The 15,003-nt window shown below is 34.6% G+C and overlaps 1 protein-coding gene across 5 annotated transcripts in view; it reads right to left on the minus strand.

The window, feature by feature from the left end:
- The window catches only part of Isha (Insulator su(Hw) mRNA adaptor), a 169,275-nt gene that overhangs the window by 141,700 nt on the left and 12,572 nt on the right, over window positions 1-15,003 (minus strand). For 2 of the 5 annotated variants that reach the window (XM_069839876.1, XM_069839877.1), the window contains exons 6-7: window positions 12,763-12,955; window positions 9,352-9,617 (exon numbers count right to left, since the gene is read on the minus strand). In XM_069839876.1, the coding sequence (XP_069695977.1) occupies window positions 9,352-9,617; window positions 12,763-12,955 (459 nt within the window). The remainder of the gene's footprint in view (window positions 1-9,351; window positions 9,618-12,762; window positions 12,956-15,003) is intronic. The other 3 variants (XM_069839880.1, XM_069839878.1, XM_069839879.1) reach the window with 3 other exon arrangements.

Here is a 15,003-nt window from a genome sequence, read left to right on the forward strand (position 1 = left end):
ATAGCTAATTACATATCATCTTAATCATCTATTATCACAGAATGAATTTGTTACTGATATATACTTTTTCATTACAGTCAACGGTGCAACAAGTTGTCTGAATGTGTTCTGATGTCTGAAGCTACATAAAGTAAATGCCAGATCCCTGTTACATAAGCATCTAGTCACCCTGCACTTTTAAAGATTTATATTCTGAGATCCATTACATGTGCCTCTCCTGCTCCACTATGTTATATGTGCCTGACATTGTCTGGCTGTGGACCTGTGTACATACATAACATAAAGAGACACAGGACATGGATGTGATTGTGGAAGATCTGCTGATTCTCTGAAAATTATCTGTCCATGTTCAAACACAGTATGTACTAGTGTACATTACATGTCCACCTTATTATCCAGTGTCAACTGGATGTAATGAGATTTGATATTTAATTTTTAACTTCACTCTAGAATATGCCATTAGGAAAGTTCAGGATAACAGACAGGGTTTGGAATTGAATGGGTTACATCAGCTACTTGTCTATGCAGATGACGTGAATATGTTAGGAGAAAACCCACAAACAATTAGGGAAAACATGTAAATTTTACTCGAAGCAAGTAAAGCGATAAGTTTGGAAGTAAAACAAGAAAAGACAAAATATATGATTATGTCTCATGACGAGAATATTGTACAAAACGGAAACACAAAAATTGGAGATTTCTCCTTCGAAGAGGTGGAAAAATTCAAATATCTTGGAGCAACAGTAACAAATATAAATGACATGAGAGGAAATTAAACACAGAATAAATATGGGAAATGCCTGTTATTATTTGGTTGAGAAGATTTTGTCATCTAGTCTGCTGTCAAAAAATCTGAAAGTAAGAATTTATAAAGGTTATATTACCAGTTGTTCTGCAATGGTTGTGAGACTTGGACTCTCACTTTTAGAGAGGAACAGAGATTAAGGGTTTTTGAGAATAAGGTTCTTAGGAAAATACCTGGGGCTAAGATGGATGAAGTTACAGGAGAATGGAGAAAGTTACTTAATGCAGAACTGCATGCATTGTATTCTTCACCTGACATAATTAGGAACATTAAATCCATATGTTTGAGATGGGCAGGGCATGTAGTATGTATGAGTGAATCCAGAAATGCATATAGTGCGTTAGCTGGGAGACCAGAGGCAAAAGGACCTTTGGGGAGGACGAGACGTAGATAGGAGGATAATATTAAAATTGATTTGAAAGGGGTGGGATATGAGACTGATTTATCTTGCACAGGATAGGGACCGATGACGGGCTTATGTGAAGGTAGCAATGAACACACCGGTTCCTTAAAAGTCATTTGTAAGTAAGCAAGCAAATATAATTTTGTGACCAAATCCAAGTCTATGCAGTTAATTCTGAAACTTTCAATGTGGATATTCAATTTTAATTAACAGCTATCTATTGAGACAAACTTTATAAAAATTAAGGGCCATGTCATGTTATGTTATCATTTATCTACAAATCATTCAATCCACTATGAAATGATATGTGCTGGGCAAACCTATGGTCCAGGCAACACAGGTGTTTTCTTCAGGTATCCTCTTTTCCCTGTGGCATCCCAACAATTCTCAATCATTCATTACGAGTGAGTGTAATGCAGACTCAACGACTGTTGTGTATTCTGGATAGTCTCTAGCGAACTAAGTGGTCTATGCTTCTCAGTTCTCAATCAGTTGCTGTTGAATAATATTAATATTGCACTGCTTTGTGAATATTCAAATGTCTGTATCTCTCTCTATCATTATATGTTTATCAGAAATATTTGTTCATATTAAGCAACACAGTGAAGTATAAAAGATTACATATATACAATTGGAACATATTATACAATTAATACAACTACATTCAAATGCCTGAATGTACCTGAATTATACTCCTTGCACATTTTTTACTTTGTTCAAACACACAGATATCCCAAGCCAACGTCAGAAATATTTAATGATAAAAACTAAGAATTTAATGTGGTCCTACAATTTTTTAAATACATAATTTAGACAACAGGGCAGAGTAAACAGATTTTACCAAAGCTGCAAGGATATCGATATCACAAGGCACCAATCTACAGAAATACCTGTTACAAGAGCAAGGTCTTACTTTATTTCTCCAAAACATATTTTCATCAACATATTTCTATCCACTTATTGAGGAATTCAATAATGTCCCTGAAACAAAACAATGTTCCAGCATCCCACCAACAATAATACAAGCAAGATCAACCATCTTTAAGGTTTAGAAGTAATGGTCTCACGTAAAATTTTCACAAAACCAAACAGATGGTGATCCCAGCAGAAAGAATTGCATGATTTCAAAAGTTCCCAAATATTTTTCTCAACTGTCTGCATAGGAAAATTCATGGGAGGTCATTCATTACTGCAGTGAAATATTTTTTCCTTCTGTTGACTTAATTTTTTTAGCCTTCCTTAAATAAAATTACACTGAATTACAAATGCTCAAGGATTGAAAAATGGACTCTCACTATATATGCATAAGCACAATTGCAGCAACCATGAACTCCAAATCTGCATTCTGAGCCACTATCTGTATAGCTTTATAAAGGATAAGAAAGACCACTACATTTGAGGTTAACGCAAAGGTCCAGCATGCTGTGCACATCCTATAGGGACACTAGAACGGAAATACAGCATGAGGGCATTTTTTTTAACTTCTTAAAAGGTAGGGGGGGAATTTTTTTAGTTGGTTATTTAATGATGCTGTATCAACTACTCGGTTATTTTGCATTGTTGGAATTTGTGATAAATGAAATGGTATTTGGTGAGATGAGGCAGAGGATTCGCAGTAGATTACCTGACATTTGCCTTACAGTTGGGGAAACCCTCGGAAAACACTCAACCAAATAATTGAACCTGTGCCAAAGCGCAACTAAGGATTGCCTTAGCCAACTGAGCTACACCAGTAGCCAAATTAATTGTTGAAAACATTTTTTGGAGAAGCAAAGAAACTTAAGACTTTTTCTCATAATGACTATATACTTGTAGACCACTTTCTTTGACAGTGATATTAACACACTTACAGCTTTGGTGCACTTTTTACTTAATTTGGAAATTTCAGAAATACTGTTAATGAATTGTATATCCCAAAGAACAATTATCCTGTCATTGCTATTCAAACGTCCACACATCTTAAGTCTTAAAAGAACACAGTTATTTGTAAGGATAAGAATAAAAAATGTAAAGACCAAAAAGTTGTGAACCATACATTACTCATAAACAGTACTTAAATTTAAGATAAATTATGATCCTATTATCTTTTTTCTTAAATTGAAATTTACTACAATTCAGATTATTAGAGAACTTGAGCTTTTTGAAGAACTGATGTGAAACAGTAATATTTCTAGAAAGTGGACACAAACAAAGAGTGCAATTTTGGAAACGAAAAGGATGATATCAAGTGAACCTCTAATGTGAGCCATACTCAATGAAAAAATGCTATCAGTTATTTAAAGTCTAGAAGACAACAAGCCACACAAAACAGAAGTCCTACAATGGCAGTGTAATCATGCCTTCCAGCCAACAAATTTTAATCTCATTAACCATAGTAAAAATTTTGCTGTACATACTAATAGACTACTGAAATTACTCGTGTATAAGCTCCGCAATTTTTGCCATAAAAACACAAGATATGGTAAGGAGGAGTTGGCGATGTGGTACACTGGCTTGCTGAGGGATCAAAGGAAGTCGCACACTGCAATAATATAAGTGACGATGGCAGCTTTGCTTAATTAATGTGTATTTCATCTCAACTTTCACATTACCATATATTATACCATAAAACACAGGAACACTTTATTTTAGGACAAAGTCTGAATTCCCATATATGAAAAAGATTTCTCTGCTGCTTTAGAAATCAGGAGTATTTTGATTAATTTTGAAATCTTACAACTGATTATGTTTATTGTATCTTTTTCTTAGGGGTAAAGCATACAGGTATCCCGATATTGAACACGAAATGTATAATTATGTTATGCAGATAACCTGTATGAAACGGTCGTCAAAGTATGTGTGAAGAATCACTTTACTGATCATTATGCAGCTTTGAAATTTTTAAATATCTAGTTCAAGAGTATGGTATCTCCCCCCCCCCCCCCCCCAAATGAACCTTAAAATTAGAGTTTCTTTTCTGATCAAGTGACCTAAGTCAGCACGTATATGCATGCACTATACACAGTATAGATCATATACAAAACTGATGTGCACTGTTGGCTGGGACATACATGAAATCCGTAAAATATACATTAAATTAATATTGAAAAATATAGTGATGCTGTGAGAGAAGCAGTTCAGTTTCAGATGCAAATGGGAAATCTATCATAACTAGAGACAGGATTTCCATGCAAATGGATGTTTTTATATAAGCTTGCTACAGTTCTCAAACTTCGTAAATATCCATTTCATGGCTTAGTGATTTGAAATATGTATACTTCTTCCATGCATATTTGCATGTTTTGGTCTTTTTAGTGGCAAATTCATGCATAATACGTGTTTTTTTTAGATTTCAAGTTTAATAATGCATATTTTGAGATTTATGTTGCATATTACGTCCATTTTTATCGTTTCAGTGTATATTTTATATTAAATCGCATGATACTGCATTTTATAAATGTTGCCTAGTAGAGTTTGGTATTTCTGAGCTTACAATATTTGAGTATATGTACTGAAAAATATAAGTGAAATGCTAAGGTTTGCAGGGTTTCTATCTGAGGAGTTTGAACCTGACCAGCTAATCCTCTCATTGTATTGTCACACTGGAATTTCATACTCTTGTTCTATACAAGTCTTACCTTGAGGCTAAAATTATTATTAGAAGGATGCCTCTTCTGCTCCCTCCCATACTTTGCAGTTTGGCGACAATAGCACTAACATGCTTCCCCTAACATGCCTTTAATTTGGAAAGGTAGATAGGTAGAAGGTCTGTAGTAGGCTACATGTACAGGTGTTTTGTGAATTAGCTACTGTATTTGTGTTCTGTGGTGATCTGTGAAGTGTTGTAATGCCCCCAATTAAATGTTCGAGAAGAGATCTTGTGACACAGTCGATCAAGGGAAAAGAATATCTTAGAAATTTGGGAAGATTGTTAGTAGTACATTGTGCCATTCGAAAATAAAATGTAAGTTTCAATTTTGCATATTTTCAATGTTTTTTTCCTTCATTGTGCATATTTGGCCATTTGATAGTGCATGGATGCATGTATATTTTACGATTTGATAGTGCATGAAAATCCCGTCTCTAATCATAACCTATTCTCATAAAGAAACACATGGTTGTAATGCCAGTAATTTTAAAAATAAATCTAGTGACAAAACAGTGTCTGAACAGAAAACTACTTAAGTTTGTGTGTCTTGCTGAAACCAAAACAAAAGACCCAGAACCTAGAAACCTAAAGCTCGTTGCAATTCTGTTCGAGTAATGGCCTAGTTGTTACTATTTGCGTTAAAACATTCTTACTGATCACCCTAGTCGGAAGAGAAGAAAATGAATGTTTTGTGTAGATATTTTATGAATCAAGGTCACAGTAGATGAGAAAGAAGAGGGAATAGCAGGCAAACTACAAAAAAATATGCACGTCTCATATTCCGGAGATTTGATCATTGTACTTAGTTCGAAACTTTAATGTAGGGAGAGCCATTATGCCAGGGGAAAATAGTGCAAGAAGCTTACTTCTCCCCCCTCCCCTCCACCAAGTTCAGTGTTAAACTATGGCTTATGTGAAAATGTGAAAGAAATAATTAAGGACATAAAATTTGCTCCTCAGAATTTTTTAAGCTATTTCATCCACGTTTTAATTTATTCTTTGCAAGTCCATATATATTCGTGTAAGTTTATTTTCCAGTCTTACTTAGATCTGTTTGAAAAACATAAAGTTCATTAAATCTATATAACAAGCAACGACTCTAAATACTTCAGAGAAGTGTCAAAATTAATTCAACTATCTAATGAAATAAAATATGCAGGCACTAGAGACGTCAAATTTGTTTTATCAGTTTTTGTCATTTTTCTCATAACTTGTCCTTTTGATTTAGGCCAGTATGGAATCCACCACTTCAATTCCTGGAAGGTAAACTAAGACCATAGTTTTTAGTGGTGTAGGGTTTATAATGTTTGCCACCATATCTTAAGAATTCAGACGTGATTAGACGAATATCCTCTTGGCATGGCTTCCTTTGGAAGAAAAGTACGATTAAAACTCGAGGTCTATGGCAAACAGAACTACTTTGAGCCAAGAAAAATTATTTATTCATCCCACCAAGTTTCTTGCAATGAAGGGTATGGCTAAGGCTGGTATTCATAGTCGACACTTTCGATTAAAGTGTCCTTTGGAAGACGCAAAGTATCACTTTTCCGTTGCACAGTCGACACTCTGGTGCAAAGGAACACTTTGGATGAAAGTGTACTTCCGACCACACTTTGAGCCGAAAGTGTCACTTTGTAGAAGAATGACGACGTCTTGGAAGTTGTCGAATTATTTATTAGAACGTGTGGAAGAGGTAGCACAATTAGTGGACAATGTACAAAAACGCTACATTAGAGATAGGCCTAAAGACAATCACGTGGAATTTTATAATGATATAGAATTTAAAAAAACGGTTCCGATTTGATAAAGAAACTGTTATTGAGATTGCTTATCTTTTCGATGACCGGTTGACAAAAACGAATAATAAAGGTTTGCCAGTGCCTCCAATAATAGTTATTGATTGCATTAAAATTCTATGCTACAGATATGTAGGCCTACCATACATTAATATCTATAATATTATAGTTCAGATATTTCTGTAGTATCAGTCGTATATTTATAACCTCAACTCGAAGTGATATGTAGGTAGATATGCCTATATAATCTATTTTTTATTACTGAAACGAATTTTTTAACTTAAATAACATTAAACTAACTTCAATCTAATGTAGGCATAAATATCTTAAATTAGCATTGAGAGACCTCAGTGCCTGCCTTCTAAGCAGATTCCATAATTATATTGGGTTTAAAATGATTTTGATTTTTGTTGACTACCTGTATTTTTAGATAAGATTTATCTTGATGTTGATATAATCATTACTGTTTTGATAATATATATTTTCACGCAGGTAAGAAATACACCAGATATGGCTGCTTCTGCTGAGATACTGTCTCTAGTTCATTTGCAGTCATAACCTCACCATGAAAAGAGATCTCATACTATTAGGTCTATTTTGTTTTGCATTGTAGAAAAATTTGGCATTCAAAATATTCCTAAAGAACAGGCAATAATGGAAACGAGAGAAAATAATAATAATAATAATAATAATAATAATAATAATAATAATAATAATAGCAGTAGTAATGTGTTTATTTCATTCTTTTTTTACTTCTATTCACTATTCACGAAAAAGACAAAAATGAAAATAAAGGAAATAAAACAATATATCAATGAAGAAGATACGTATAAAACCTAACCGGACAATATAAATTTAATGATATATATAACAAAACTTAACCTACTCAGTCCAACTTAACCTAACTATATGAACTAATAGAAGATATGTACAAAATCTAATCGAACTATATAAATCAGTGGAACGGATATATACAAAACCTAACTTAGCGACATAAATCAATGAAAAAGATATGTACAAAACCTAAGCTAACTATATAAATTAATGGATCAGCTATGTACTGTACAAAATCTAACCTAATTTCACCAGCAGTATCACTACCTATTTAATAAAATATTATATATCTGAACTGACTGAAATAATCTCAACTATCGGCAACAAAAACTAGAAACTGAAATAAAACAACTTTAAATATATATTTTCTTTCTCGCGCGATCAATTAGGCTCCCAATTCAAATCACAAGCATTGTAATTTGTAGGTTACACATTAATTTGTTATTGTTTGTTCACTTGTTTTGAAAGGCATTGTGGGACTTCTGTTACCAACCAAATTGTAACTCTATACTTCGCTGGCGTAAAGTGACACTTTGTGAAGTGCACTTCTTCAATCGTCTAAGAATACCACTAATATGAAAGAGCCACTTTCGTTAAAAGTGTCACTTTGCAAAGTGGTGATATAAAGTGTCGACTATGAATACCAGCCTAATATCTTAAGACTGCAGATGTCATTGCAGAAAAATACTGTACATATGGAACTACAGATGTCTCTGATGGACAAATTAAGAAACAACGCAGAAAAAGTGAAAAGTAATAAATCTCCTCAAGCAACGGTGCTTCACATTTTTAGTTTCTTCCACATAGAAGACTAACCAATCCTTACTCACACAATATATTGCATCAACAATATATTGCATAATATATTGTTGATGCACTTCCAAAATTCTCTATGTACAATTAAACAGATTTTTCAGAAGAAGAAGAAGAAGAAGAAGAAGAAGAAGAAGAAGAAGAAGAAAAAAAAAACATCAGTTTAATTCCCTTGCTTTCCAAAGCTACTGTCGGTATAATTTCAATCAGTACAGGAAAAGTGATTAAATTATACCGAAAGTAGCTCAGAAAGTCAAGGAAATTAAAAGTGATAATGTATTTTTCTTTCTACTGCAAAATCTGTTTAAATGCACATAGCAAATTCTGGAGGTGCAGCAACGATATGTCACTCATACATACTTTCTCCAGTCGTTCAGTTTCCCTACATTTACGATGTAATTTTACACACATTTATACTACCAAATTTCAAACATGCCACAAATTACACTAACTGTAATGAACTATGACGCAAAATAAAATTACGAGACACATTTTCATAACCAACAAATTAATGCTCATGATATACAGTATGCTTACTCTATGTCCACTCATGTTGCTAACGAACTTTTTTTTAGTAAAATTTGTACTTTTCAGTATTTCTTTAGTCCTGGACATTGCTAAGTGCTATAGGGAGTTACACAATGGACTGAACTGTAAATATAAAAATGTTTTGCATTAATGATTACATCCGTGATCAATTTGAATCTGATAATATATTTATAACAGGGTGATAGTGTGACTTCCAAACACTGTAAAGTGCTGATTAAGTTGCTGAGATTCAGTCCCAGAACTTCTGATTATTAATTATAATTTCCAGTATATTACTGGCATGTATATACTATTTCCCTCAATTTATACAACTTCCTTCTGGCTTCCTGAAAGTATAAAAGTGGAGTTCAACTATGAAATAAAAGAATTCAATACTTGTTATTATGGGCACAACTTTCCAGTCTTTAACATTTGACAGTATCATCACAAATAACCAATTTCTTTCATAATGTAGATGTATATGACATCCTCTGACCAGAACAGGTGTTTATATTTAGTCGAAAATCTTTATGCCTTCACCCACCCAGTTCTCTCTACAAATTCCACTTCAGAATCTGCCTGTTCGCCATCCTCGAGAGGACTTTCTTTCCGTAATGAAGTGTGTCCCCCAGATGCATGGTCAGTCGATAGTGTTGGTGGATATCCTGGTGGGGGTTGTGATACGTCCATCACAGGGAAAGTGTAAGCTGGTTTGTGTTCATAATCATGCTGATCATACCGCATGACTTGAGGTGGTGGTTGTTTGGTATCCACTGGCTTCAACTCGCATTCAGAAGCAAAAGGAAGGTTCTGGAATAAAACAAACGTATTTCATTTTAGGTTAAAATTTTCTTAAAAAACATTAGCTAGACTAATAACATAAGGCATTATAAAAAATAACAGATTAGGGTATTATGCATATATAGCTTGATTAAGTTTGAAAAACTTCTAGAGAGAGAAGTGTCCATGTTTATTGATATTGGAAACAGTGTTAAAAGGGCAATGTAACAGAACGAGGTCATTAAAGAACACACTGATTACATATATTACACAACTCTTCCTTTTGTAAAAAGCATTCCCATTCACACTGCTGGAGTTCTCAAGTTATTCTAACTCTTCACCTTAGGAATCTACTACACAAAATTATTCAGAAATCAACCTCCAAAAGGCAAATATACATGGGTACACAGATGTGCCTTACAACTGAGGACAAAGACAACACGCACGTATGTCTGAAGATATCGTTAAAAAGTTGGTCATATTGTTTGTGAAAGAAGTATCACGATTTCACAATCTTCTGATAAATTTTCGCAAATTTTGAGAACTATCCTGTATGGACTTATCACAAGTTCTCTGCACAGTGGGTACAAAACACTGGATTAACATTAACAAAGCAGAATCATGATACATGGGTTCAGTTCATGAAAGCAAACAGGCAAAAGAACAGCCCAAATACTAGATCCACACTCATTCTCCAAAAAACCCAAGAAATTCAAATACTGTCAAAACGAAAAATGCTGGCTACGTGTTCTGGGAGTGCAAGGGAATTTTGATGACTGAATTCATAACACCAGGAGGGTTTATTGTTAAACACTGATGTAGCTTCAGATGCCGATCTAAAAAGAGAGAAAGAGGGGGTGGGGGTCTCTCTCTCTCTCTCTCTCTCTCTCTCTCTCTGTGTCTGTGTGTGTAAAATGACTTCCACTTTCTCGAATTATTCAGCATAAGCTTCAGCATAGGTTTGGGCTCAGTTCATCAACAGTAATTCATCCTTGTCTTCTTCCTGTCTCGCTTATCACAACATATTGCCCACCGATGCAGACCGTGGTGACAACAGCAAGTCACAATCCATCCCGACCTTAAATACCGTAAGGCAACCAGCCACAGCCCCAGTTGTTCCCAGCATGCTAAGGAGATCTTTGCGCTCCCGTGTGCCAAACCACTGACAATTTCTGCCGGAATAGCAGAAGAAATTATGGTAGCAACAACTCCAACAGACCACAGCCCTTTAGCCCAGATAACATCAATCCCTAAGAGAATAACTGTTCAGGGAACTCTAAGTATGAGCAGACATAACAGGAAAATCAATAGAAACAATAAGAAAAATGACAAGAATAATAAGAAAACAACAATGAATGAAAAATTGTAAATTATATTTTATTTAACGACACTCGCTACAGCCGAGATTATATCAGCAACACTGGTGTGCTGGAATTTGTCTCGCAGGAATTCTTTTACATGCCAGTAAATCTACTGACATGACCCTGTGGCATTTAAGCATACCTAAATGTTACTGACCTGGGCCAGGATCGAACCCACCTCAGACACAGGCCAATACGCTACCGACAACAATGAATGAAAAGAACTACCAACAACATTAATCTATCACCTAACATGTTCAATATCTACTTGAATGATTTAGTGAAAACTCTTTTCATAACATGGAAGAGGTGATAGTACGAGAAAGAAGAATAAAGTGCACAAGATTTGCTGATATTATGGTGTTAGCAGAAGAGGAAACAATACTAAGGAATATGCTAACGAAGCTGAAGACCATGGCCATTGGAAGAAAAATTAAGGTAAATGTGCGAATTCTAAATGAGGCAGTGGAACACGTGGACAGCTTCGAATACTTGGGGTGTACTATACACTATAAGTAGTAACATGAGCTGCTGCTGGAAAGGCGAGAGGAGGATAGCAATGGCAAAGTAAGCTTTTAATAGAAAAAGGAGCATGTTCTGCAGGCCTCTGAAAAAAAAAAACTAAGAGACTAGTGAAATGCTTTGTGTGGAGTGCGGCGTTGTATGGGGGAGAAACATGAAAGAGAAACTACTACAAACATTTGAAATGTGGATATGGAGAAAAATGAGCATGTGAAATGGACAGACAGAATAAGAAATGAAGCTGTGTTACAAAGAGTGGGTGAAAAAAAGAATAATGCTCAAACTGATCAGGAAGAGAAAAAAAAATTGGCTGGATCACTAGCTAAGAAGAAACTGTCTAGTGAAGGATGTGCTGAAAGGAATGATGAATGGGAGAAAAATTCGGGGCAGAAGAATCAGATTATAGACAACATTAAGCTACATAGATTGTACACAGAGATTAAGAGGAAGGCGAAAAATGGGAAAGATTGGAGAATTATGGGTTTGCAGTGAAACATCTGCCCTTGGGCAGAAAACTATGAACTATGAATGCTCATCTGAACAAACAAAAGAGAAGAGAATATTGCAAGACGATAAATTAACAACACAACAATGACAACGTGGGGATATGGATACAATTTGGTATATCCATTCATTACTGCCTTCACAAAACTGTATGATTTAAACAATAGCCTTATCATATTACTTCGTCACGTGGTGTTGGCTGGTAATGGCAAACAAAATGTGCAATTTGCTACATTGCAAATACGATTTATCATGTTGTTAATAGCTGCAAGCTACCTAACATTTCATCATAATGCAATGATTATGAAGTCGCTTTTATCTCATTACAGCCATAATCAATCAATATTCCACTTCCGTTTTAACAATCACCCTATTGAGAAGTGTACTGTATGCTGTAAAAACATTACCAGACTTTCACATTTGTTTTTTCGTCAAAAACTATTGCGTTTGGACCAAGAATTCTGAACAATTTATTCTATAAAATGATGCAAATGGAAATGATAATAGGTTTTGCTGTAGAAGTAAACAGTTACCTATTACAGTAATTAAGAAAGTGATGTCCTTTTCACTTTCCACAAAAAGCTGCTGTCCCATTACCACTGCAAATGAAGAAAGCTTACCTTCATTATGAAACACAAACTGCTTGATTCTACCTTGCCTCTGACAGAATCCTCTGCAAGCATTTTCTTAAAAGATGATTCCATCTCTCTCATAGACAAGTGTTGTAATTATTCCATGCACTAAGCAATAAAATGTAATTTCTCACATCCCAAAGAAATGTTACATACAGTTTCCGTTATAGTCGAGGCACTCACAGGAAGAGTCTGCGCCAAATGTTTATCGAACTCTTCTTCCTGTTGTTTCATCTCCTGCAATTTTCTCAGTTTCTCTTCCATCTCGTGTTGCTGTTTTATCTGCTGTTGACTCATCTGTTGCTGGAGATTCTGCAGTTGCCGCATTACCTCAGGATTAGACAGGATACTAAAAAGCAAACAGGTATACAAATGATTAATCTATACCACTACTACAATGAATAAAGTTAGCACAGGGTGAACAACAAGTAAATCTGTAAGTGAAACATGTCAACTGGTTTGTAATACTTCTTCACAAAGTCCAGACTTTCTTGGACTCACTCATCTAGCACCTGTAAGAAGGATAGAGTAATAGACGAATATGATTACAGTATAGATGTCATAGTACTGCCTTGGCATTTCCCCCCCCCCCCCAGATTGGATAAGAGAAGTTCATTAAGTTCTGTTAGTAATGTAAGAAGTATAATTTACTTCTTCTGTATATATTAAGCCTTATGACCAGTTACGACATCATCACCATCATCCTGACAAGTATGAGGCTGAGTGGCCTGTTATGATCTTGCAAGAATATTGTACAGGTGTAATGGGTATATATTTGAACAATTGCAGGCCTGAAAACATTATTATGTTCATAGTTTTAGTGTTTTTGTCGATGTTCTGGGAGATATCCATTTCAGATTAAAAAGATAGGTTACCCGAAGTAACTGAATTCATTCACCCTTTCCAGAATTTTGTTTTCTAAATATATTTTACTTTGGATTGGGTCTTTGCCAGAAAATGCAACAATTTTTGTTTTATCACGTGAAATTCCATATTGTGATGAGAAATTATCTGGAGACTTTGAAGTGATCTTTATAAACCATCTTCTGAAGATACTAGTAGTGTCAGATCATCAGCACTGATTTGCAAATTTCTGTTTATTGGTATTTTGCAATGAGGTTTCAATTTCCATTCGTCCATGATTGCAATCATATGTAATTGAGGTGAATTAACACATCCTACTTCAATGTAATAACACCAATCATAAACTACAGGAAAGAATGAATAATCACTCACATGAAATTCTCACCAATCCACAGCTTTCGAAAATCGTATATTTGATTTATAGTGGACATCATGTAATCAGCTTATAGCTGGACACACGTATTAAGTAAGAAGTAACAGAGATGATAAACCACAACCTTGACAAACTCCAGTATTAATTGGTTTCCAGTTAGATAATGAACTTCTAGCTTTAAATTATATTTCAGTGTTTTTATACATATTATAAATATTTGAAATTATTTGTTGTGGAATATTATTATGTGCTAGAATTCCAAGTAATTTCTTTCTGTTAACTCTATGGAATATCTTTCTCAAATCCACAAAAGCTAAGTTTCCATATTAAATTCCCTGCATTTCTCTATCAGAATTTTGAGTGTAAAATAGCCACCGTAACAGGATTGCCCCTTGCAGAAACCGACTTCATTATAATTTACTTACATAGGATTAATAAATTATAGTGTTATGTTCATTTCAAAACTTCCAGCTTAGCATATTATTTCATGTGTAGAGGACACGATTTTGAGGAAAACACGTGGATTTAGTTTCGAGAAGGAAGTTCAAAACCACTGCTGATTGAATTTTCTGTTCCATCCCTTCATTGTCCAACCCCACTTCTGGATTTTACATTGCACCTCCTATCTTCAGACACATCATTTTAAAGGGGATGATAAACCCTATCTGCCTATCAATATATATACATACATAAATGTTCTGCCCATGGGCAGGTCTTTCACTGCAAACCCAGCATTCTCCAATCTTTCCTATTTTCTACCTTCCTCTTAGTCTCCGCATATGATCCCCATATCTTAATGTCGTCTAAATATATATATATATATATATATATATATATAATTCAATCCGTCTTTCAAGACTCTTCAGAGAAAGGCATCAAATTCTTCACGGATTTGAGGAAAGCTATGATGAAACAGTTAAGGAAGTAATTGATTCTACATTTTTACTAGGCACTAAAGACAATTTGAATATTTAAAAAAGTCTAAGAGCAAAAGCTTTATGTTCAGCAATGCATGTAAAGTATATTCTTCCTTCACCAGAGTGGAAAAGTTTAATTTGCTAAGTCTGTAGATTTAACTAGTACCTCAATACATACAAGAAATGAATCACCATATTCATAGAAAATAAAATCTTTCGAAGTTGCTTTTAAACAGAGGGTAC

The sequence above is a fragment of the Periplaneta americana genome, chromosome 11 (assembly GCF_040183065.1).
Source record: "Periplaneta americana isolate PAMFEO1 chromosome 11, P.americana_PAMFEO1_priV1, whole genome shotgun sequence".
NCBI lineage: Eukaryota > Metazoa > Arthropoda > Insecta > Blattodea > Blattidae > Periplaneta > Periplaneta americana.